At 33.8% G+C, this 24,233-nt stretch overlaps 1 protein-coding gene across 1 annotated transcript; it reads right to left on the reverse strand.

Moving 5' to 3' along the window:
- Positions 1-2,076: 2,076 nt before the first annotated feature.
- LOC120083144 (histone H2B-like) lies at positions 2,077-3,725 on the reverse strand. The gene is given in 3 exon segments (XM_039038731.1): positions 2,077-2,234; positions 2,344-2,577; positions 3,401-3,725. Coding segments are annotated over 3 exon segments (717 nt in total).
- Between the last annotated feature and the right edge of the window lie 20,508 nt (positions 3,726-24,233).

The raw sequence follows: 24,233 nt of genomic DNA on the forward strand, positions 1-24,233 counted from the left end.
AAATACCTTATTTACCCTATATCCTCACAACTACCGGGTTATATTCTTCATTGAGGCCGAGAAGAACTTGAGAGATCAGTGCTCTGGTTGAAACAGGACTACCCGTCTGTGCAAGGTTTTCGGAGTGAAGATTTATCAGTTTCAAATACTCACTCATCTTCTTATTTCTTTTTCGTGTCTGCTGGAAAACTTGCCGTAAGTAGTCTTCTTCAGCTCTTGATTGGACACCAAATAACTCTTGGATGGCTTCCCAAAGTTCTTTTGCATTCTCGTACCCCATGAGTTGAATTGCAACATCTGGAGCCATTGAATTATACAACCATCCTAGTAGTAGTTGGTCGACGACCAACCATGCTTCATATTGGGGATTCAGACATCTCTCAATTGATGGGCTTACATTATCGTCATTGACCACCTGGGAGCTAGAGGCGACTTTAAAGGTGTTGCTGACCGGAGTGGTTTGAATGAACATATGAGGATAGGGGATTTGTCCCAAGAGACGCCCTTCGAGTTTGTAGCTCTGTAGAATGGGTATAATTTTCCTTCGAGTTTGTAGCTCCGTAGAATGGGTAAGGCTAATTTTCCATAACATGAAGTTACCTCCCATTTTGTGGTGGTGAGCAATTCAGTAGTTGGTTTAGTGATGGTATACTGATGGAGGAGGAGCTTCTGACAGAAGTCACACTAACCATGGTGCTCTGATACCAAATTGAGAAACGAATATTCAGAAATTTGTTGGAATAAAAATTTTCCCTTACTATTGCTTGATTGATTCGGATATCCTCACCCTTTCATTTATACAGGGTGGGCCATTGTAGATAAAATAATAAACAATGAATAAATGATATAAATAGAGAAGGAATATTTCATCTTTTTTGAAATTTTCCTTATCGCCTTACTTTTCCAACTTGACATTGTTTACCTCCATAACATTTTTCTAACCCCATTAAAGTCGTGCATATATATGAATTGGAAATTTAAAGTAATAAAAATGGGTAATTTAAATAGGCAAAGAAAAACTTCATCTGCGACGTTTTGAACCCCGGGCGCCTGTCTAGCAATTGTACAGCTTGATATTTTATTAGAAAGTGAAGTATAATTATTTTTAATTTAATAGAAAAACATGATATTTTACACGTACGACATGTGAGGCGGGCACGTGGTAATACGAATAACCAAGTTGCGTTCTTAAATTTTTTATTTAACTTCCAGACTGAAAACTCTGTTTGTTTCTTAATTTGGATTAATACATGAATTATTGTAAATTCACATGTTAGTACTTTTGAATAATTATATTAATAAAAAACCTTAATGTTACGATTAAGTAATTAATTTGATAAAAAAAATAAATTAATAATGAAATATTAGAAAAGATTGAAATCAAAAGAAGATACCAAAGTTAGGATCCGAGGCTGACGATGATGACAAGTTAAACCGGAAGCTGAAGAGTTTACAGTCGGTTGGTGCCGATGACGAAGAGACGGTAGACGATGGGGGTCGGCCAACTTGGCTTTTCTATTTTTTCTTATTATATTCAATACACATATTTGTTGCTTTCAAGAATAAGTCAATAACAAGTTGCAACTAAACTATTCTTCTGTTGCCTTTCCTCCTGACCGACTCTGTTGACACCTGATTTATAGATTTAATTATTGAGTCATTTTCAATAAACAGATAATCATCATTTCAAATCTCTGGTTAAATATTCATCAACATTGCCTGCAACAATACCCAAACGGCATGCAACAAACACATACAAGTCCGAAAGACAATACTCGAACGATCCGTTAAACTTTTTGAACGATACTCAAACGATCCGTTAAAACTTTGCATGCAACAAATACATGTATATTAATAGATACGATTTCTTTCTTTCCTTGATTTGACGTTAAATAATTCTCTATTTTTTTAGACTTTTTTTTTCTTTTTCTTTTTTTTTTTTTTTTTATAATAATTAAAAAGAGGGAGATTAAGATAAGTAGGCACGAAATAAAGAGTACGCAATACAGTAGAGTAAGGATCTACAATATACAAAAAATGATTAAAAAGAAACAAAACGACGAAACATGAGAAAAGCTAAATAAAGTAGGAAGGTAATTAGGTTTTCGTATGAACATAAGATACATAAGCAGAGACAGCTTTAGTTCCCTCAGCAATGGCGTGCTTCCCCAGCTCTCCTGGCAACACTAACCTCACCGCCCCTTGGATTTCCCTCGACGACAGCGTCATTCCACCTATTATATGTCATCCACCAATTACCAAAATTCAAACATTATTATCCTCTCCAAAATAACAACAATAACAAATAATAGAAGATCCTTCTTGGTCGTAATCCCAATTTACCTGTGTATTTTGAGAGTTTAGTTGCCTCATCAGCAAGTCTCTGAAACATATCATTCATGAAATTGTTCAAAATGACCATGGCTTTCCCTGAGATCCCTATCTCTGGATGCACTTGCTTCAGCACCTTAAACACATACCTCTTGTATCCCTCTCTTCCACCACCACCACCACTACTTTTCCTCCTCCTTTTTCCTTCTTTTTCCATTTTCTTCTTCCTTTTCCTTCCCTTTTTTCCTACTCATAAATAATCATCATTACCATTCAAAAATCTAATTTTAACTCTCTAATAAGTTTCATGGTTAAATCTTTTTAAGAACAAAAATTTATGGACTTTGCAAATGTTATTCTAGAGTTAATTTGTGTGCATACTAGTCAACTTAATTTTATTTATTATTTATAGTAATGAGTGAAAATTTTATTGAAATTAGTGGGTCAAATAGTGAGAATTTAAGTAAAAATTCATTAAACTTAAAATTTGAATGGTATTGGGAATATTAACTTGAGTTATAAAATTTGAAATTAATATATTGCCGAAAATTTGTAGTATTTGGAACATTAATTTGAATTATAAAATTTGATATTAATATGTTCAGTTAGTAATTTGAGGTGTAAAGTTGTGTGATGAACTTCTCAATAAATTATGATAAATTGTATAAATAAAGGAAAGAAGTCCATCAATGAATATGCATTTTAAGACTATTTATCGATTTATTTATTATTGTTATTATTATTATCATTATTATTATTTCTTTACATTAATGAGTGAAATGAATATTTTTACTATGTTTTTTATTTCTTATTTATTGTTGAAATTAGTGAGTGAAATAGTAAAAATTGAAATAAAAAATGAAAATTTAAGAATTTGAAACTAATAGGTTGAAACTAAGTTGAGTTATACAAAACTTATGAAATTAGTGGGTAAGAGTTCAAATTTAAGCTCAAATTTTATTTTATTTTTCTATTAATATTAATTGAGAAGGGAAATAATAGACGCAAAATATTTTTTAAAAAAAAAAAAATCATTATAATATCATATTAAATCATATGATACTCTTACCATTCCGGACCTCGGGTTCCACCTCCGGAGTCGCAGCGGTGTCCTCCGTGAGCTGCGACGTCGAATCCGTTGGCTTTCTTGTGTCAAAATCTTCCGATACCGGAAAAGTTTTCGGCTGTTCCCGTGGTGGAGCCTTCTCTTCCACCGGGATAGTCCTCCGGAAGACATCACCGCCGCGGCCCTCAGCCGTTTGTGTCGTTTCGGGTTCTTGAGTCAAATCCTGGCTTTCTTTCTCCAGAACTGCCACTTGTACAGTTTCTTCCACCATCCTCGTGGTCGTCCGGACGACAGAACCAACGACTCTGCGGGATCGTCTCGGCGGCATGGCTTTTTTCATTTGACGACAAGTCGTTTTAAGTACTTCCCGTTTCAGAGAATTATAACGTTTCCAAACTGAGGTGCAATACTGGCGGGTGATTTTCAATTTAAATGCTTGTCAATTAATTGTAAATTTACACGAATCGGTCGAGAGGACACGTGGGTGACACGTTGCAGTCTTATTTTTTAACTTTTTGCCACGTGGATGGTAAAAACCAAATGTCAACTTTACAGCAGGGTGTTTATGTTTTTTAGGGGTTATCATGCGGTAAATAGGAATTATTTATTTATTTATTTTATTATTATTATTATTATTTCTTTTTTGTTGCGAGGATTAAATGGATATTGTTTATTTATTGTTGCTTTTTAAGAATGTGTGTCTCATATTTTGTTTATGTTAAATGTACACATTTTCTTCCACTCTTAAAATTAGAAAAATAAAATGTTAAAATAGGGAGGGTTATCTTAAAATAATAAAAATTTTCAATTAGGTGCACTCATATGTACACGTAGAGGACGAATGACAGTATAAGAAGTGATGTTCAGTTGATTAGGTTTTTTTACTCTCAATCTAATTGTGGAGGAATCCTATTATCATTAATTATTACGTGGAATCCGTTGGCTCTTTTGTTTGAACTTTTTTTGGGAATTTTCAGATTTTACCCGCACACAACATCAATTGTCAATCATACAATTTTGTTGCATTTAAATTTGATATCGATTATACCGTTATCGATAAGATGATGTCTATCAATAACGATTATACCAATATATCTAAGCGAATAAGGATACACTTTTTTTCATGTTTTCTTTCGAGGGTGATCAATTGAAATGTTCTCAAAAAGTATCTTTGAAGGCTTAAAATTTGGACTGAAACGAGTTATTTTGATATTAAAATGACGAAAATACCTTATTATAGGTCAAAGTTTGACAAAGGACAAGAGAAGGGGTCAAAGTTAATGAAAAGTGGCGAACTAGGACAAAAAGAGGCGTCAAAACCGCATGAGCGGTGCTGTCCTGCTGCTTAAAACATGCATTTATCATAACTTTAATTTTGATCTAGGTGGACATTTTAGGTGAACGATCACTCGTATTCTTCATTTTTTTTCATCTTCTATCCATCTACAGTATTAAATTTTAGAGTTTTTATCATTTACTTTCGATAAACAAGTCAAACGGTGATGAGTTTTATCTTTTATTTATCTAATTTCTACACAATTATAAGATAACATTTGCCTATATAAAGGAGAGTTTGTAGCAGTTCTCAACCTCGAATTTTGATGCTTTTGAAGCCAAGAGAGGGTGTTCTAAATAGAATACAGAGGTTGCTTGGTATCGAAATCAATGGAAGAGAATAGGAGGGTCAATTTCATCACAGAAACAAGATCGGAATACTTGATAATTCTTTCTTTCCCTTCATCATCTTGGATTCTTTTCTGTATTTTTGTATTCTTGCTATGGTTCTATACATGGAAGCCATATTAGGCTGAATTTTTCATAGTTTTAGGGGTAGATAAAATTATTTGGCTTCATTATTAAACATATTGATTCTTGAATATCAATTTGCATTTACGCTTTCTAATATGATCGTTCTTAATGCTTTTGAATGTCTTATCAATGTATGAATAATTATATGATTTGAATCTTAATATGATTTCTTAATGCTTTTGAATGTCTCATTAATGTTTGAATAATTTTATGATTTGAATCTTGCTTGAGAGAGTAAGCTTTAGATTAGATCATGCATGCTTGACTACCTTTGAAAACACAAGAGTAGTCGAATAAAGTAGAGGTTGTTGATTAAGAATCTTAATGTTTTGCCTAATTATCTAGTTTCTAGAGATCAGTAATTAGTAATCAGGTGAAAAGAAAAAGTTGATCTTGAGAAGGACAATTCGGATAAAAGATATCTAGATCTAGGTGTTATGTTAATTGGTTCAAGAGTGGAAACAATTATGATTAATAATGCCTTTGATGAACTTTAATCTCTAGAACGTCTCTAGTTGATACACTTCATATTCAATCACTTTTATTGCTTTCCTATAGCTTAGTTTCATTTACTTCACGAGTCGATCCCTAAATAAAATTGAAGTATTCTTTGAGTAGCTAAAAAATATCAATCTAATTCACTGAAGATGATACTCGACCAAGGCCGTTTTAACTATATTATTACTTGATGTGTGCGCTTGCAGATTATCATCAATTGAATTGTCACTACAAATTATGTGGGACCAAGCACTCTATATGTGTGAACCTTTGAGGATTTTCTAGATTTTGTCCTTACACGTCATCAATTATCGTTACTACTATCTTAGTGGCGTTTGAAATCAATATTAGTATCCATATCAATATTTGTATCGATATCAGTATCAATATCAATATCGGTATATGTAAATTTGGCATCATAGTATCGATATCAATATCGATATTGGTATCAATATCAGTATCAAGAAAATAGTATCACTAATCTATAGAAATAATTAGTATTGATAATATATCAATAATTGATCGACTAAATGTGTAGGTGAGATAAAAAAAAAATATAGATGAGAATGGTCTAGTGCAAACATACACTGTCAATAAGTAATAACTTAGGAGTATTCCAAGTATCGTATCTGATCAAAGACTATCTATGCAATTCAATTTTTCTAAGAAATAGCTTTTTGATATAAACCAAATGGGAACCAATAAAATGAGTGAGTTTGACTAACATGCAAAATATGCAATTAAGTAGAAGATGGAAGTAGTGTTTTACAAGCAAGTTTCAATCAAAAATGAATTATACCTTGAGATATTTGCCACACCATAACTGGATAATGACTCAACATGGACAGAAAACTTCTCCTATTCGGTCTTTTTTCAAGATCCTTTAGAAGCCTTAAGCAACTAATGCCTATATTTTCATGGTTAGTTAGACCTTGATTAATTTCATGCAATTTATTTATGTTTTGGTATATCTTATTTCTAAGACTACATGTGTAACGATCCAAGTTTAGGAGGGGTATATGAATGAACCGAGATCACACCCGAATGAGAAGGAGAGATTCAAAAGACATGAAAGTATGGTTGAGAAAGGATTAAAAGAATTGAAAGTTACTACTTATACCAACAATGTGCACCTTTCTTTTCGGTGGCTCAATCATAGAAACTCCAAAGTTAAGTGTCCTTAGCTTAGAGTAATCTTATGTTGGGTGACCTCTTGGAAATTTTTCTAGGATGCATGTGAGTGAGGATAAAGCATTCTGAAAGCAGTGTTGGTTGTTAGGGTTGATGCCCTAAATCTCAAGACCATAGGTGACGAGCAATTTGTGAAGGAGTCAATGCATCATTGATTGGTAATATCTAATGGACACAGAAATATATTGGAGCTTTAATCTATAAGTCCATAAGTGTTAGAGTTCCAGGAGAAACTACCCGATCGTGTAAGGTTTACAGAACGATCGTTTAGGAAATGGTACACGATCGTTTAGCCAGAAAGTGACTATCGTATAGGTTCTCAAAATACTTAAGCAATCGATTACTTTTCACCAGCACAATCTCTTTTTTTTTTTTGGACGGGCAATACAAAATGAAAACTAATTTTCATTTTAATTCATCGGTTACAATAACCGACGTTGCCTCACTAACCCACGTCCGAACGTGAAAAATTGACTTAATTATCATATAATTAAACAATTAATTAATAATAAATATAATCATATTATATTTTTATCCTATAGTTTGATATCACATATCTACTATAGTATTTTCTCCCTACTTGATATAAATCATATTTATATCTAATTTCCTCCAAAATAATGTAACTCATACATTTAGCCAATTATATCATATATAATTAACCAGTCCAATTATATCATATATAATCGAACTTTCTCTTGTCAATTTGAACATTTCAAAATTAACCGAAACATTGATTCTCAACTTTATCCAAGTTACCCATGGGACCTAATGGACCCGTGGCTTGAAGTTTCAACAGTCCGTGAATAGCTGACTAATCTCTTTAGCCACGAGATCCACCATCTACTAACTGTCAGACATTCCACTAAAGACCAACAGCTGAACTCTTCTTACCACAGATATATTTCTGTGTCCATCGGATATAACCAATCATGAGTACGATGACCCTTCACAGATGCTCGTAAGTACAGCTAGACCAAATTATCGTTTTGCCCTATAATTACATCTCACTCCTTAAGTACCACTGATTCCTCTAATGAACAATACAACATAGTCCAACTGCTGTCTCTTATACACATCTAGATGTGTATAAGAGACAGGTACAGCTAGACCAAATTATCGTTTTGCCCTTGTAGTTACATCTCACTCCTTAAGTACCACTGATTCCTCTAATGAACAATACAACATAGTCCAACTATGTGTGAACACCTCTCTGGCCAAGAGAAGGTGTGTGGCGCCACATCGATCAAGCCCTAAAATCAGCCCTTAAGGGAGCTATCTATCTACTTACCCCTGCCTCAGAGAAGGAGCGAATTCCATCTTGTGTAGCTTAGTTCCCAGCTCCCAAATCATATGAATCCTCAAAATGGTAGGTTTGAGTTGGCAACCTGTCCACTCGCACCCATACAAATCAAAGGATCACCCTCAATGGCAGGTGTTCCCAACTCACTCAGGATTGAGGTCATGTTACTAATGGTCATCCTAGTGAAGTAAAGTCTCTGTCATGAACGGTATTATATAACGAGACGTTAACACTTCGTAGTTAGGTTTTATACAAACTCTTTGTATAGGACGCCTTCGCTCGCATGTCCCCAACACGAATGATCAGAATCAGACCATCTGTGACAAGTCACAACACTTGTGACCATTCTACAAAGCGAGCCGCATCTGTAGCGTTACCAGGATAAGGTTTCCCTCCTATATCCATATACTACAGACCATTTTGGTTATCACTCAAGACATGATCCACTTGTACGTCACCACATACATGCTTGAGTCACATACAGATAACCAGAGATTTTATGTTTATTGGTTTGTGGTAGAGCAAATAAAACAAGCAACTAGACAAAATACAAGATGTGAAGTAAATATCATATATTATACAACACAAGCGTTCATACAAACTGTTTACAAATTACAGGACACGAGACTTTAGGGCATCAACCCCAACAGGAGTTAGGAACATGCTAGCAGAAGCAATTAGGATCTAAAGCACTCAAATTACATTAATTTTAAGGATTAAGCATGCTAGTTCAAAACTGAAAAACAGAGTTTGTGGAATGAACCTTGATGTAGCTCAAAATTGAAGCAATCCTTTGGTTGTTCTTGATCACGAACACTTTGTTGTGAACTGCTAGTGTCTTCCGTACTATTCTCCAACCTTAGAATGGATTGTGGGATCCAAATTTGTGATGACTTTGAAGGGAAAAGGGAGTTTGAGAGATTTGGAGTTTATGAATTTGTGAGGATAAATTCAGCCTCAAAAGCCAACCAAGAAAGCTCTAATCTCAGCAAATTTTCTTCTATTTAAAGAAGAAAACATGCAAAAACAAATTCATATCAAACTAACACCAAATTAAGCACTAATTAGAGTGGGATTTAAGGTATTAAAGAGAAGCAAATGTGGGGAAAATTCACTTTCTCCAATTTTTGAATTTCCAAAAATTTCAATTTTAAATTAATTCAAATAATTAAAATAAAATCATCTTTGAAACTATATTTAATTAAAATAAATTATAATATTGATTCTAAATAAAATTAATTTTAAATAAATAATTAAACAATTTAATTAATATTAATTTAATATCAAATATTAAATTATAAAATTAATTTTACATAATTTAATTAATAAAATAATTTAATATCAAATATTAAATTAATTAATAATACCAATCCCGATCATGAATCCCTATTCATGTATACAATATTTAAATCATATTTAAATATTTTCAACTCTCTTTGTAATATATTTTAATTCACAATTAAACTATATTAATTACGTCATTTATATCGCATATAATTAACGCTTATTCCCTAAGCCGAATTTGAACAATTCAAATTCACTCATCACACTGTTCTATGGTTTAGTCTGATATGAGTTAGCAGGAGGACCTAATGGACCTAAAAATCATGAGCTTCAACGATCTGAGATTAACCGACTAAACTCTTTAACCTAGCTAATCAACATTCTTTAACTATCGGGACACTCTACTATAGCTCAATAACTGCACTTTTTGTCCACTAGATATAACCATGATTAGTAAGTCGATCATTCACAGGTTGCTCATAATTACAAATGGGTCAAAATTACTATTTCACAGGTTGCTCCACTGATCCTCTAATGATCATTTGGTTTGTGGTCCAACCACCAATTCGAATCCCTCTCGGTCCAATGAGAGGGCGAGACCCCTTGTTCAAGACCTGGAGTCAGCATTTAAGAGAACAACCTATCTACTATCCCTAGAATCGGGTAGGAGCGAATTCCATCTTGAAGGACTATGTCCCCAACCATCTACCAAGTCTTATCCATAAAACGGTGGGCTTATTGAATCGGGTCACTCTCACCCATGCAGATTAAAGGGTAATCCTGAATAAATAGGAGTTTATAGTTAGCTCATAATTAAGATCGAGTTAACTAGGTCACTGTTTTGAAATAGTCAGTTTTAACAGTAAACGACGTTATAAAGTAAAAATGACTATTTCGTGGTCCGGTCTTATGAAAACTCATTGCATAGGATGCATCCACTCGCATATCTTTACATGAACGATTTAGAATCACATCGTTTGTATCAGATACAAAGTGGGTCGCATCCATAGTGTCTCCAAGATAAGGTACCCAACCTTATCCCTATACTATAGATCGTTTTGGCTATTACTCGAATTTGATCCACTTTTATGTCTCTACATATAGCCAAGGGTTCTTGGATTTAGGTTTTTTAAGTGCAATTCACATATTCAATACATCTTTACTGAATAAACCTTAATAACAACTTTATTGTAAAATAGAATCCATTTATTGTTTACAAAGCACGAGTTTTAGGACATAAAACCCAACAAACTCCCACTTGGATTAAAACTCCAGTGGGGTCATTTACATATAATGTTGAGTGTGAGAGAAAAAAACATAAATACAATAAACTAGGCATCATATACCCATGGCTTTTCCCACTTGCCCTAGATTTACATAACTCGTAGTCCTAGACTCACTAGATGACCATTAAACACTTTAGCCGTGAGGGCCTTTGTAAACGGATCGACAATGTTGTGCTCTGATGCTATCTGTTTGACAATCATGTCTCCTTAAGTTGGGTCTTATGTCCTAAAACTCGTGGTTTGTAAACAATAAATGGATTCTATTTTACAATAAAATTGTTATTGAGGTTTATTCCGTAAAGTTATTATTTGGGGTTATTCAGTAAAGATGTTATTGAATATGTGAATTGCATTTAAGAACCCTAAATCCAATAAATGAGGAACCCTGGCTATAGCATGAATACTTGAATTATGGTGGAGACATAAAAGTGGATCAAGTTCAAGTAAATAGCCAAAACGGTCTATAGTATAGGGATAAGGCTATATACCTTATCTTGGAGACACTATGGATGTAGTTCACTTTGTATTTGATACAGACGATGTGATATTGAATCATTCATGTAAAGACATACGAGTGGAGGTGAACTATGTAATGAGTTTGCATAAAATCGGGCTGCGAAATAGTCACTTTTACTTTATAACGTCATTTACTGTTAAGACTAACTATTTCAATATGATGACCTAGGTAGCTTGATCTTAATCCTAAGCTAACTATGGACTCCTGTTTATTCAGGCTTATCCTTTAATCTGCATCAGTGAGAGTGATCCGAGTTCATCGACTCAATAAGCCACCCATTAAGGATAAGACTAGGTAGATAGCTAGGGACAGTCCTGCAAGATGGAATGTACTCCTATCTTGTTCTAGGGATAGTAGATAGATTGTTCTCTTAAGTGCTAACTCCAGGTCATGAACAAGGTTCCATTCCCTATCATTGGCCCGAGAAGGATATGGTTTGGTAGTTGGACTACAAACCAATTGTTTATTAGAGAATCAGTAGAACTTAAGGAACAAGATGTAATTAAAGGGATAAAATGATAATTTTGACCCAGCTGTAATTACGAACAACCTGTGAATAATCGACTTACTAATTATGCTTATATCGAATAGATAGAAATATATCTAGAGTGAGAAGAGTGCAGCTACTGGGCTATAGTGGAATGTTCTAGTAGTTAACGAGTGTTAGTTAACTAGGTTAAAGAGTTTAAACGGTTAATCTCGAATCGTTAGAGCTCATGATCTGTAGGTCCATTAGGTTCCTCAAAAGAATTTTAATTGTTCAAATTCGAGTTAGGGAGTAAGTGTTAATTATATTTAACGTATTTAATGACTTATTTTTAATTATGAATTAAACTATATTATGAAAAGAGTTGAAAATATTTAAATATGATTTAAATATTGTACACATGAATATGGATTTATGATCGAGATTGCTGTTAAAAATTAATATTAAATTAATAGTATTAATTAAATTATTTAGTTAATTATTTAAAATTAATTATTACAATTAATTTTATTTAAAATTATTTTTTAAATTAATTTTATTTAAAATTAATTCTAGTAAGAAAATTCATTTTAAATTGAATTTTAGAAATTCAATTTTAAAGAGTAAGTTGATTTTCCCACTTTTCTCTTCTTGCAAACACCTCAAATCTCACCTTAATTAGTGCTTAATTTGGTGTTAGTTGGAGATGATTCTCATTTTCATGATCTTTTCTTTAAATAGATGAAATTATTGCTGAGATTGGGGTCGAAGAAGCTAGCTTTTGGAAGCTGAAATTTTCTACCAAATTACTTAGCTCCAAAACTCTCTCAAGTCCATTTTTTCCTCAAAATTCATCACTATTTTGGATCCCACAATCCGTTCTAAGTTGGGTAATATTGGGAAATACTCTAGCAAAGGTCTACAAAGTGTTCGTGGTAAAAAACAAGCAAACGATTGCTTCAATTTTGAGCTACATCAAGGTTTGTTCAGCAAACTCTATTTTTTTCAGTTTTGAACTAGCATTCTTAATCCTTAAATTAATGTAACTAAAGTGCTTTAGATCCACTTGTTTTTGCTTGCTTGTTTCTAACTCCATCAATTGGTATCAGAGCATGTTTTAAGCGCTCAATTTGTATTAATTTAAGCTTGGTGGGTGAAATTTCATGAGATGAATGTGTTGGTTGCTAAAGTTGGATATATTACGATTTTGGCATTAAAATTAAGCTTCAAGTTGTTAAGATTATTGTAATTGCCCGCTTGTTTATGGGCTTTAATGTGTGGGGAAGAGTCTGTAATTTTGCTAGAGTCACTAGGGTTGAAATTAGGCGGTAATTTGCAGAAATTTGGGACAAAGTCGAAACAGGTAACTGGGACCTAAGGCGGAGCATCACAACACTCTTCAACGCCATTGCAATGATGTTCACATTTTTTTTTCCAGAAACGCACGCACAAGGAAGAATGGTCCAACAGGACCAGTTCGCTCTGGTTTAACCCCTTTTCCAACCAATTCAACCCCTATTTGAAGCCTTTGGTGTCCGGTTCACACTATTTTCACTTGGTTCGGGCAAGTTCGAAGTGTTCAATAGTGATTCAAGCCAGTTTTTCAATTATTGTTGTAATAATTTAGTTGTTTGATAGCCTAGGATGCCAAAACTGGTTCACTTTAGTGTATTTAATTAATTATGCACTATGAATGTATGTTTTAATTAAATTAAATTTGTTTGTGCATAAAGTATGTCATATAGATTTAAAAATCTACCATAGGATAAGCATGTTCATGCATTGAAAGTATATTATAAGTGTTATAATATATTGTATGCATGTATAGGATTTCATGAGAATTAATATAAGTTGTTATATTAATTTATGGAACGTTTGATGTATGTTATGGATTTTGTCTAAGTTACAAGTGTTATAAAATGAATTAGACTTTTAAAATATATAACAAAGATAATTGCTTACTCACATAGGGTCAACAATCACAACCCTTTTTAAATAGTGAATATAGGTTGGTAACTTGTAAAACTAAAGTTACAAGATAACTCACTCGGCAAGATCCTGTATAAGGCTGGAGATACTTAATGACGATTTTTGGAACATCTGCTACCTGGGGATCGAGCCGGTACTTGAGTTAGGTTAACCCAGTTTTATGAGAATGCGTGAGCATTGTGAGGTTTTAAAGAGTTTATCACTTAGACATCGTAGGTTAAATCCAGTATAAAAGTTATACTCGGATAAACACCTAGACTTAGGATATATTTAATTAGCTAAAATATACCTAAGTAAAAGTATATCCAAACTGTCTAGAGCACTTCAGTGGGAGAAAATTGGTATTTAGCACTCATGTCCCTAAAAATTCACATCGTAAGATTCGTGCTCAGCTTCGTGTTGCCCTAGGCACGACATCCATTCGAAAAGTGTTTACATGGGTCAATAGCAAGGTGAATAGGGGAAGTTGTTCATAGTAAGTGGGAGAAGGAAGTGTATCAACACATCCTGCGGTCTCCTCCATTAGGTTGCATTGTGAGATTCTCATGTTCCGCATGTGTTAGGTCTTGAAAAGAACTATGTTTTCTATGTTAATTCCCTTAAATTTACTTCAATTCTTTGCTTAAAATATATATTTTATAGGCAAAATCCGATCCCGACAATAATGGAGTCATCACAATGAATATGGAGCTAAATCAAGAAAAAATAAACCAAAAGGATCACTTAAGAAGAAGAGAAATTGCAAATTACCACATTGTCCCTTAAAATGATCAAATTTACACACTTCAGCAAATCTCGGAGCATTGCAACGCTCCCTCCAGAACACAACTCAACGCTGAAAGACAAAATGCTATAATTTGCTGAAAAACAGGGCAGCGTCGCGATGCTCTATGCAACAATGCAACACTCTGGAGAATGACGGAAAAATTAAAAAAAATGTGTGTGCGCGCTTGCACAAATGAGCGTTGGACCTGCAAATTTGTAGGGTCGCAACGTTGCGACCCTCTTCAGTACAAAAAACTTCAGTTTTAGACTTTACAAGGGAAAATTTTCATTATTTTTTAGAGAGCTTTGATTTCCATGAACACAAAAACTATTCTTTGTAAATTTTACAGAGATTTTATCAAAATTACTTCAATCCTTATACCAATCATGCAATTTTCAATGGATAGCTTGAAGAATTTACATCTCCATGAATAGGTAAATCATTTTCTTGGGGAATTATGTAGATTAGCATTGTCATGAGACTTTTCTTTGAATTCTTTCATGTAATTACTTGTTCTTGAATGTTCTTGCTGAGATTTTAAATAAAATTCATTAAAAATGAATTGACAACTCAATTTTAATTGATTTTTGTATGCAAAATTACATGGTTCTATAACAAATTTGTAAATAGATTGCAAGAATTAGTAATCTTGATATAAACTTGAACTTCTTTTCCTATTTTCTTGAAAGAACCTACTAATTCAGAACATTCATACAATCAATTTTTATTTTTCAGCCTTTTGATTTCAAGAATTTTCATAGTTAAGAAAACTCACAAGTCTAATGCAATTTAGGGACTAATTGTGGAATGTCTTTAGAAAGTAATTGTGAACTAAATTAGAGTTAATTTTTAATTGGCTAATTAGGGCATTAGGGTATTAGGGTATTTCCTTAATGAACTATGAAACAAATTAATTGCATGAATTTTTATTATGTCCATGATAGAATTTGCTAAATCTACACAAAATCCCCTATGATTCAGTTTCCCAATAAAAATTTAGTTACATAATCTCTCATTTTGCTCATTACTAATGTATGTACTATCCCCCCCCCACCCCCAACCCCCCACAATTTTGTTTTTATGAATTCAAAGTTCATTTTTGGCCAATTTATAGAGTTCCTTTGGGATTGACCTCTTACCCACTATTGTTACGCGCTAGTTTTAGTTGTAGTTTGAGTATAAATATTTCAATTTGTTTTGGGTTAGAGGGAAATTAACGACACCTGTTTTTAGTACCAAACAAATTGGCATCGTGCCGGGGAACCGTGCAATTTCCCTTTTAGAATTTATAATTCCTTTTAAGAAGAAAAAAAAAAAAGAATAACACAAAAATAGTAGGTTTGATTAAGCTTTCCTTTTGTGCATGACCTGCTCCTCTAGGAGTGTTCTTTGTGATTTTGTTGTAGATATAAACATTGAGGAGAGGAGATTACGAAGGGAAAGAGAAAGAAGAGAGTGAGAAGAACTTGAAGAGTTGAACCAACATCAAGAAGAAGAACAACCTCAACTAAATAACATCGGCGAAGCAAGAGAACAAACCTTGCGAGAACTAGTGGAGCCAGAATATGATCAACAACCTTTGTGCATCGTGTATCCGGAGACAATCGTCCCATTTGAGCTCAAACTGGGGCTTATTCATGTCCTACCTACTTTCAAAGGGGAAACCGGAGAAGACTCACATAAACACATGAAGGAGTTCCATCTTGTATGTGATGGAATGCGCCCATACGGGATAACACAAGAGCAACTCAATCTTATGGCCTTCCCCTTCTCCTTAGCCAAAGATTGGCTATATTATCTACCGGCGGGATCCATCACTACTTGGAGCGGTTTGAAGAAGAAATTTTTAGAAAAATTCTTTCCAGCATCTAAAGCTCATAACATGAGAAAAGAAATATATAGAATTAAGGAAAGTGTAGGAGAATCTTTGTATAAATATGGGAAAGATACAAACAATTGTGTGCTTCTTTTCTACATCACCAAATATCTTAATGGTATCTAATTCAATATTTTTACTCAGGTTTACTTCCGTCAGCGAGAAGCAATGTAGATGCAACTGCCGGTGGAGCTTTAGCGGACAAAACACTGACCGAAGCAAGCCAACTCATATCAACTATGGCGAAGAACTCTCATAATTTTAGGACATGGACTCTTGATCACACTGTTTCTCAATCTAGTGAAGTAAGTGAGCTAAGGACGCAAGTATCTAATCTAGTTTCCCTTTTTACACAGGTTGCCCAGGGAGGCCTTCCTCAAGTAATAACATGTGGAGCGTGTGGATTAGTAGGACATATATTTGAGGCTTGTCTGTTAGCCTAAGTCAATACCATTGGAGGATTTTAGAGGAAGTACGACCCCCATAGGCAAACTTATAACCAAGGGCGGCGAGATCATCCCAATTTCAAATGGGGGATCTCAAGGGCAATACGAGAACTAGAACCAATCTTCTTCAAGCACCTTAGGTATGTCTCTAGAGGACATAGTGAAATCCCTTGCTGACCACTCCTTAAAATGTCAACAGGAACTCCACAATTTGCAAAAGGACAATATTAACTTCAACAAAAAACAAAACAACTTCAACAAGACACAAATCCTTTTAACAAATCATGCAACTTGCAACTATGGTAAGCAAACTTGAGAGTAAATCATTTGGTAAGCTCCCCGCTCAACCAAAGCATGCAAATGTAAGCGCAATTACTCTTAGAAGTAGTAAGGAAATTCTTTCCTCCTCTCAAGGTGCTAACCCAGTTCAATCATCTCCCAAGAAGCCAGAAAAGGTAAATGAGCATGAAAACAAGGTAAATGAATCTGAGGAAGTTTCCATCTTTCGAGAGGTATGTAACTACTCTCCTTCTAAGGTAAAATCGTATGTGCCTAAGGCCCCCTTCCTCAGTAAGCTAGCTAATCCTAAAGGAAAGAACGCCGATTTAGAACTTATTGAAATGTATAAAAAGGTACAAATAAATAATCCTTTATTAAATGCTATACAACAATTTCCTAGATATGCAAAATTCTTAAAAGATTTGTGTACAAAGAAAAGAAAAGGGAAAGAGAAGGAGAGAGTCACGGTGAGTAAAAATGTGTCTGCTTTATTGAAAAGGACATGCCTAAAAAATTTAGAGATCCTGGAATGTTTACTTTAACTTGAAAGATAAGAGAAAGGATAATTACTCATGCTATGCTAGATCTAGGTGCTGCAATAAACATCATGCCTTTTCATGTTTATGAAGACCTAAAACTGAATGGCCTAAAGAAAAAAAAATGTTTGCATATAACTAGCTGATAGGTCATATATTCAACCCCTAGGCATAGTAGAGGATGTTTTGTAAAGAGTTGGTGAATTAATCTTTCCAGTTGATTTTGATATTTTGAAAATGGATGAACCATACTCTACTTCTTCTTCTAGTAGATAAGGGGTCTTTATTAGTAGAATTTGATGGAGAGGTACAGCCATTCAATATATAAAATGCCACAAAATTTCCAAAGGAGTATTTGTCTCTTTGCTCCATAGATACATGTGATATGTTTGATGAATTGTTGTTTTCTATTGATAAAAATTTGGATTGTTTGGTTACCCCCTCCATTGATCTTGATGATGATGACTCTTCGATTGACTCTTTGTTTACTTCTAATGATTTTGATTTGAATGGTAATTCTTCTAATAATGTTGTTGTTGAATCTCAGGTACAAGGATCGAGCTTAAAGCTTTCCCTTCATACCTCAAGTATGTCTTCCTGGGAGAAGAGAAAGCCTTTCTAGTGATCATATCTAAAGAACTCATGTCTTCTCAAGAATGCACACTAGCGAAAACATTGAAGAACTACAAGAAAGTATGGTTGGACTTTGGATGATATCAAAGGGATAAGCCCTTCCTTTTGCATGCACAGAATTGTTCTAGAGGAAGGAGCCAAGGTAACCGTTCAACCTCAAAGAAGACTAAGTCCAACAATGAAGGAAATTGTTCACAAGGAAATCCTCAAGCTCCTTGAAGCCAGAATAATATACCTAGTCCTATATAGCCAATGGGTAAGTCCGATACATGTGGTATCGAAGAAAATCGGAATGATCATTGTAAAACATGAAGAATGTGAGATGATTTCAATGAGAGTAATAACCACTGAAGAATGTGTATAGATTTCAGAAAACTTAACAAGGTAACAAAAAAGGATCACTTTCCTATACCTTTCATTTACCAAATTGTTGAATGGCTCGCTGAGAAACCATATGTTTGTTTTCTTGACGATTTCTCAAGATTTTATCAAATACCAATAGCACAGGAAGATTAAGAAAAGACTACTTTTACATGCACTTATGGTAAATATGCATTTAGAAGAATGCCATTTGGGCTATGTAACGCCCCAAGTACGTTTCAACGATGTATGATGAGTATTTTCTCTGACTATGTAGAAAAATGCATAGAATTTTTTATGGATGACTTCACTGTGTATGGTAATTCTTTTGAAGATTGTTCACACAATTTGAGTTTGATTTTAAAAAGATGAATAGAAACAAATTTAGTTTTCAATTATGAAAAATGTCACTTCATGGCTTCTCATGGAATTGTTTTAGGACATTTTGTGTCATCAAAATTCATAGAAGTAGATAAAGCAAAAATAAATATCATTGCTAACCTTCCCTATCCTAAAAACATTAGGGAAATGAGCTCTTTTCTTTGTAGTGTAGGATTCTACAGGAGGTTCATTAGAGACTTTTCAAAAATTGCACTTCCTTTGTCAAGCCTACTTCAAAAAGATGTTTTATTTGATTTCAACGATGAATGCAAGGAAGCCTTTGACAAGCTTAAAGAGAATTTTACTTCAACTCCAATCCTCCAACCACCCCAATGGGACTTTCCATTCGAGATCATGTGCAATGCTAGCAACCTAGCAGTTGGGGTGGTATTAGGACAGAGAGTTGACAAAAAGTGCCATGTGATCTGTTTCGCATCTAGAACTCTCAATTTATCTCAAATCAATTATTCAACCACATAAAATGAATTTCTTTCCATTATTTTTGCTTTAGATAAATTTAGATCTTACATTCTTGGTTTTCTAATCATTGTTTACACTGACCACGTAGCTCTTAGGTAGATGACGAAGAAAGAATCTAAGCCCAGACTTGTAAGATGGATCCTTCTTTTGCAAAAGTTCAACTTGACCATCAAAGACAGAAAAGGATCCGAGAATTCAGTGGCCAACCACCTAAGCCAAATCATGCAAGAAGAAGAGTTAATTTGAATTAGAGAAGACTTTTCTAACGAAAATCTTTTCAAGGTATTTGCTTTCCTACCATGGTACGTCGACATGGTAAATTACCTTGTGACTGGTAAGTTTCCCTTTAACATTTCTTCATTTAGAAGGTCTAAACTCAAAAGTGACTCCAAATATATTATATGGGATCCTCTTTATCCATGGAAATTTTGCTCATATCAAATAATTAGGAAATGAGTCCCTAACGAAGAGTTTGAATAGGGGTGGAAACGGTTCGGTTCGGTTCGGTTTGGTGGTCAAACCAAACCGAATTGATTTATTGGTTCAAACCAAACCAAACCGAACCACATATGTGGTTCGGTTCGGTTCGGTTTTAAATTCGGTTTTGTTCTTTAAATTAAAAGCGGTTCAGTTTTAAATTCGGTTTTACTCTTTTTTTAAATATATATTATTATATATATATATATATATATATATTAGTAAAAAACGGTTCGGTTCGGTTTCAAATTCGGTTTTTGAAAATGAAACCGACCTAATCGAATTTTTTCGGTTTGTTCGGTTCGGTTCGATTTTTGCGGTTTGAATGATCACCCCTAAGTTTGAGTATGTTTTGTCATTTTGTCACGAGCATGCATGCGGAGGTCATTTTAGTCCAAAACGAACTACTAAAAAAATTTTAGACTCAGGACTATTTTGGAATTCTCTTTTTTTTCGATTCATATGCATATTGCAAGTCTTGTGAAAAGTATAAAAATCTGGATCTTTGTCAAAAAGAAGCGAAATGCCACTTAATTCCCTTCTTGTTTGTTAAATATTTGATGTATGGGGCTTAGATTTTATGGATCCATTCCTTTCTTCGTTTGGCAATCTGTACATTTTATTTGGAGTAGATTATGTTTTCAAGTGGGTTGAAATAATCCCCATTAGAACAAATAATTCTTCTATTGTTTCAAAATTTCTCAAAAATCACATCTTTTGTAGATTTGGAATTCCTAGGGCCATTATATGCGACCAAGGAACACATTTTTGAAATAGGATCATAAAGCATTATTGAGGAAATACAAAGTACACCACCGTGTTGCAACCCCGTATCATCCTCTGGCCAAGTGAAAATTTCCAATAGAAACGTGAAAAACAATCTAGAAAAGATGGTCAACTTGAAGAGAAAAGATTGGAGTTCCAAATTTAATGATGAGCTTTGGGCTTATTGAACCAATTTTAAGACGCCCATAGGAACAACCACGTACATAATTGTATATGGAAAAGCATGCCATCTTCCAATAGAGGTTGAACACAATGCGTATTGGGCAGTAAAATAATGTAGAAATCTAGCCCAAGTCGAAAAGGAAAGACTCTTCAAATTACAACAATTAGAAGAATTAAGACAAGATGCTTATGAAAATTCAAAAAATTATAAAGAGAAAACCAAAACTTTTTATAACAAAGGCTTAATAAGAAAGGACTTCAAAATAGGACAAAAAGTTTTGCTTTGCAATTCTAGATTACAATTGATGCCTGGAAAACTTAAATCCAAATGGATAGGTCCTTTTGAAATTACTAATGTTTTCTCTTATGGTGCAATTGAAATAAAAAGGCTTGAATAGGAAAGACTTTCAAGGTGAATGGGCATAGACATAAAATCTGCAATGAAGGCCATGTAAACCAAGTCTATTGGGATAGCATTTGACTAAGCCTTCATACACTTGATACCCCTCTTCAACAACATCGATCAAACAACGCTAAAAATTTGTGAAACAGAACAAATTTACTCTTTCTTTTCTTGTTTTTCTTCTTTCTTTTTCATTTTTCTTCTTTCTTTCTTATTTTTTCATTTTTTAGCATATTTTGGTTAAAATAAATTTTTTTTTTTTTTTATTCCTCTTTTTCTTTGTAGGTAAACTTAAGAAAAAGGAAAGCTCAAAAAGAAAAATAAAAAACAAGGAATTCTCTCAAGCAAATAAATAATCAATATAAAAAACCAGGAAAGTTTTCTCTACATCCCTTACTTTCTATCCTTGATCTCATTTGCATATTTTAACATTGAAGACAATGTTCAATCTTTAAGTTGAGGATAGGAAACTGATAACTGGTAGAAATACTAGTTATTATAGCTCAAATTAGTAAAACAATGAGAGAAAACAATGGTAAAATGGGCAATATCATGTCTGAAAGCGCCAAACTAAAAGGAATTGCGATCGCTAATGCTCATCGCATAAAAACAGTTAATTTGAAATTGCGATCGCTGTGCAGGTACAATGTGATGGCACATATGAAATTGCGATCCAAGGGCACAATGTGGCAACACGCTTGAAGTTGCGATCGCAAGTCATACGATCGTGAGAAGTTTCTTAAAAGTGATCGCATAAAGATCTTGCATCAAGGTGACAACATAATAAATCATGATGGGACGTAAAGCTGATAACGGTCGATTTCGAATTTCGTTGACAAGCCATCGAAAACCATACGGCTGCAAATACATTGCACTTTCGATGACTTTTAAATGGCGCAGGAGAGTAGGGAAATTAATGTCGCCCATCATTGCAATCATTAGTAAGAAAAGCTGCTTCACCTTGAAATCTATAAATACCGAATGCTACCAGAGAGAGAGGACACACGCACATATGCACATATATACATAGAGACAAAGAGAGAATAAGGAGGCAAGACAAAGCCGAGAGAAATCGTTCTCGGACCAGATCGAGAGACTGCCGAAAAATAATACAAAAGAGAGAAGGCCAATCCTTGCGAGAGTAAGAATGCACAACTAGAACAGAGTTGAAGTGATAAAAAGCAGTGTAAAAGGCCATGGGAAGCAAGACATTGCTTACCGGGCTTGTTATTTCTCAAATCCATTTGTTATTTTGTACTCAATACTTTATTTGCAGAAAATGGAAACTTCATTTCTATTTATGTTCAATCTCTCCACACCATGCATGAGTAGCTAAATTTATGAATGGGTTGAGAAGTACTTAGCTAGCATGACTTAAGATATGCATTTTATGTGATCATCTTGTCTTATGTATGCATCATTCATCATTTGGACGTACTTGAGAGAGTAGTCTAAAGACAGAATCTAGGCTTGAGAGAGTCGGATTAGATTGCATAAGCAAGAGTAGAAACTTAGAAATAAATTCTATCTGCTGTTTCCCATACACATCGCATGCGTCCTAAAAATAGGAAATGTGGCATTTTGCATTGAGAAATGTAGTACTAATATTTGTGTATAGCATGATCACATAACTTGTACACAATCTTGAGAAATGTTATCTAAATCCTTTCTCAACCCCTTCATCGCATACCTGTTATAACTCTAAGCTTTAATCACTCCGCGTTCAACTGCATCGCATAGGAAAATCTAAATCAAAACACCATCTACTTCTTTTTCACCACCGCAATTGAATTAGAGAGTCTGTCATATATCTATTTAGTAGTCCTTGTGTTCGACCCTGGACTTACCAGGAACCTAAGAAGGCTTATACTTGGGCTTTGTTAAGAAAACTTGCATGATCATCGCATACTCACACCATCGCATCATAAAATCAATGCATCAGAAACATTGCATGTTTTTGGCATTCTTTGATTACCTTTGTAAAAAATGAGCCTCACTAAATTTTGGCTCTATGATGTAGAATCATATAAATATATGACTGGAACCCTTGAGCATCTAAGCTTAGGTTAATAGATTAGTTGATTAGTTAGATTGATTACATAGATTTTGCGACTCTGATATAATATATCTTGATATATTTGACGCTCTGATTCATTTGATAGCATAACTTTGATTCTCTAAGAACATAACCAATGAATTCTTAATGTTCCAAAACACTATTCTTTGACTCTTTACTCTTTTTTTTTTTTCTTTTGGATGAATAAAAGTATGAATGATTGAATGCATGAAAAAACATAATAAACGAATCACATTCATTTTGTTTTATGCATCATGTGATTTACACAATCTCTTGATTCTTATCGATGAATTTTTTTCGACGCACTCTTTCAAGTAAAGATACAAATAAAGTTTTAGACCTTTTAAAATTTTCAAACAAAATTTTGAAACCATTTTTCAAAAGAAAAATAATTTCCTTTTAATTGCATAAAAGAATCAAATACTTAGCCTTTTTAGATTTATTTAGAATCTTAAAATTTTTGGAAATGTCAAATCTACTTAATTTTCTTTCTCACCTCGAAAAGATAACTTTTGGTCTAAGAACAACCATCTTGTTAGAGTAGCAAGTCTAGACAAAGAGATAAAATAAGGCCTTTTAAAAGAAAGAAAAAGCTTGCAAAACAAAATCAAAATAACATAACTTTCACTAACATGTGTGTGTGCATGGGTAGAGGTGAAAAGAGTTACCTTCATCATGTTTTTGTTAGGACCAGCGAGAAAAGAGTGATAGATTCCCGACGGTGTGAGTGTGAAAGCTATCTCTAAGTAAAAGAAATGCCAACTAAGTTTTGTGTGCGTGAGTTTAAAAAGGCACCCTTACCTTAGAATTGCCTCTCTCCAATGCAATTTA

The sequence above is a fragment of the Benincasa hispida genome, chromosome 8 (genome assembly GCF_009727055.1).
Source record: "Benincasa hispida cultivar B227 chromosome 8, ASM972705v1, whole genome shotgun sequence".
Lineage (NCBI taxonomy): Eukaryota > Viridiplantae > Streptophyta > Magnoliopsida > Cucurbitales > Cucurbitaceae > Benincasa > Benincasa hispida.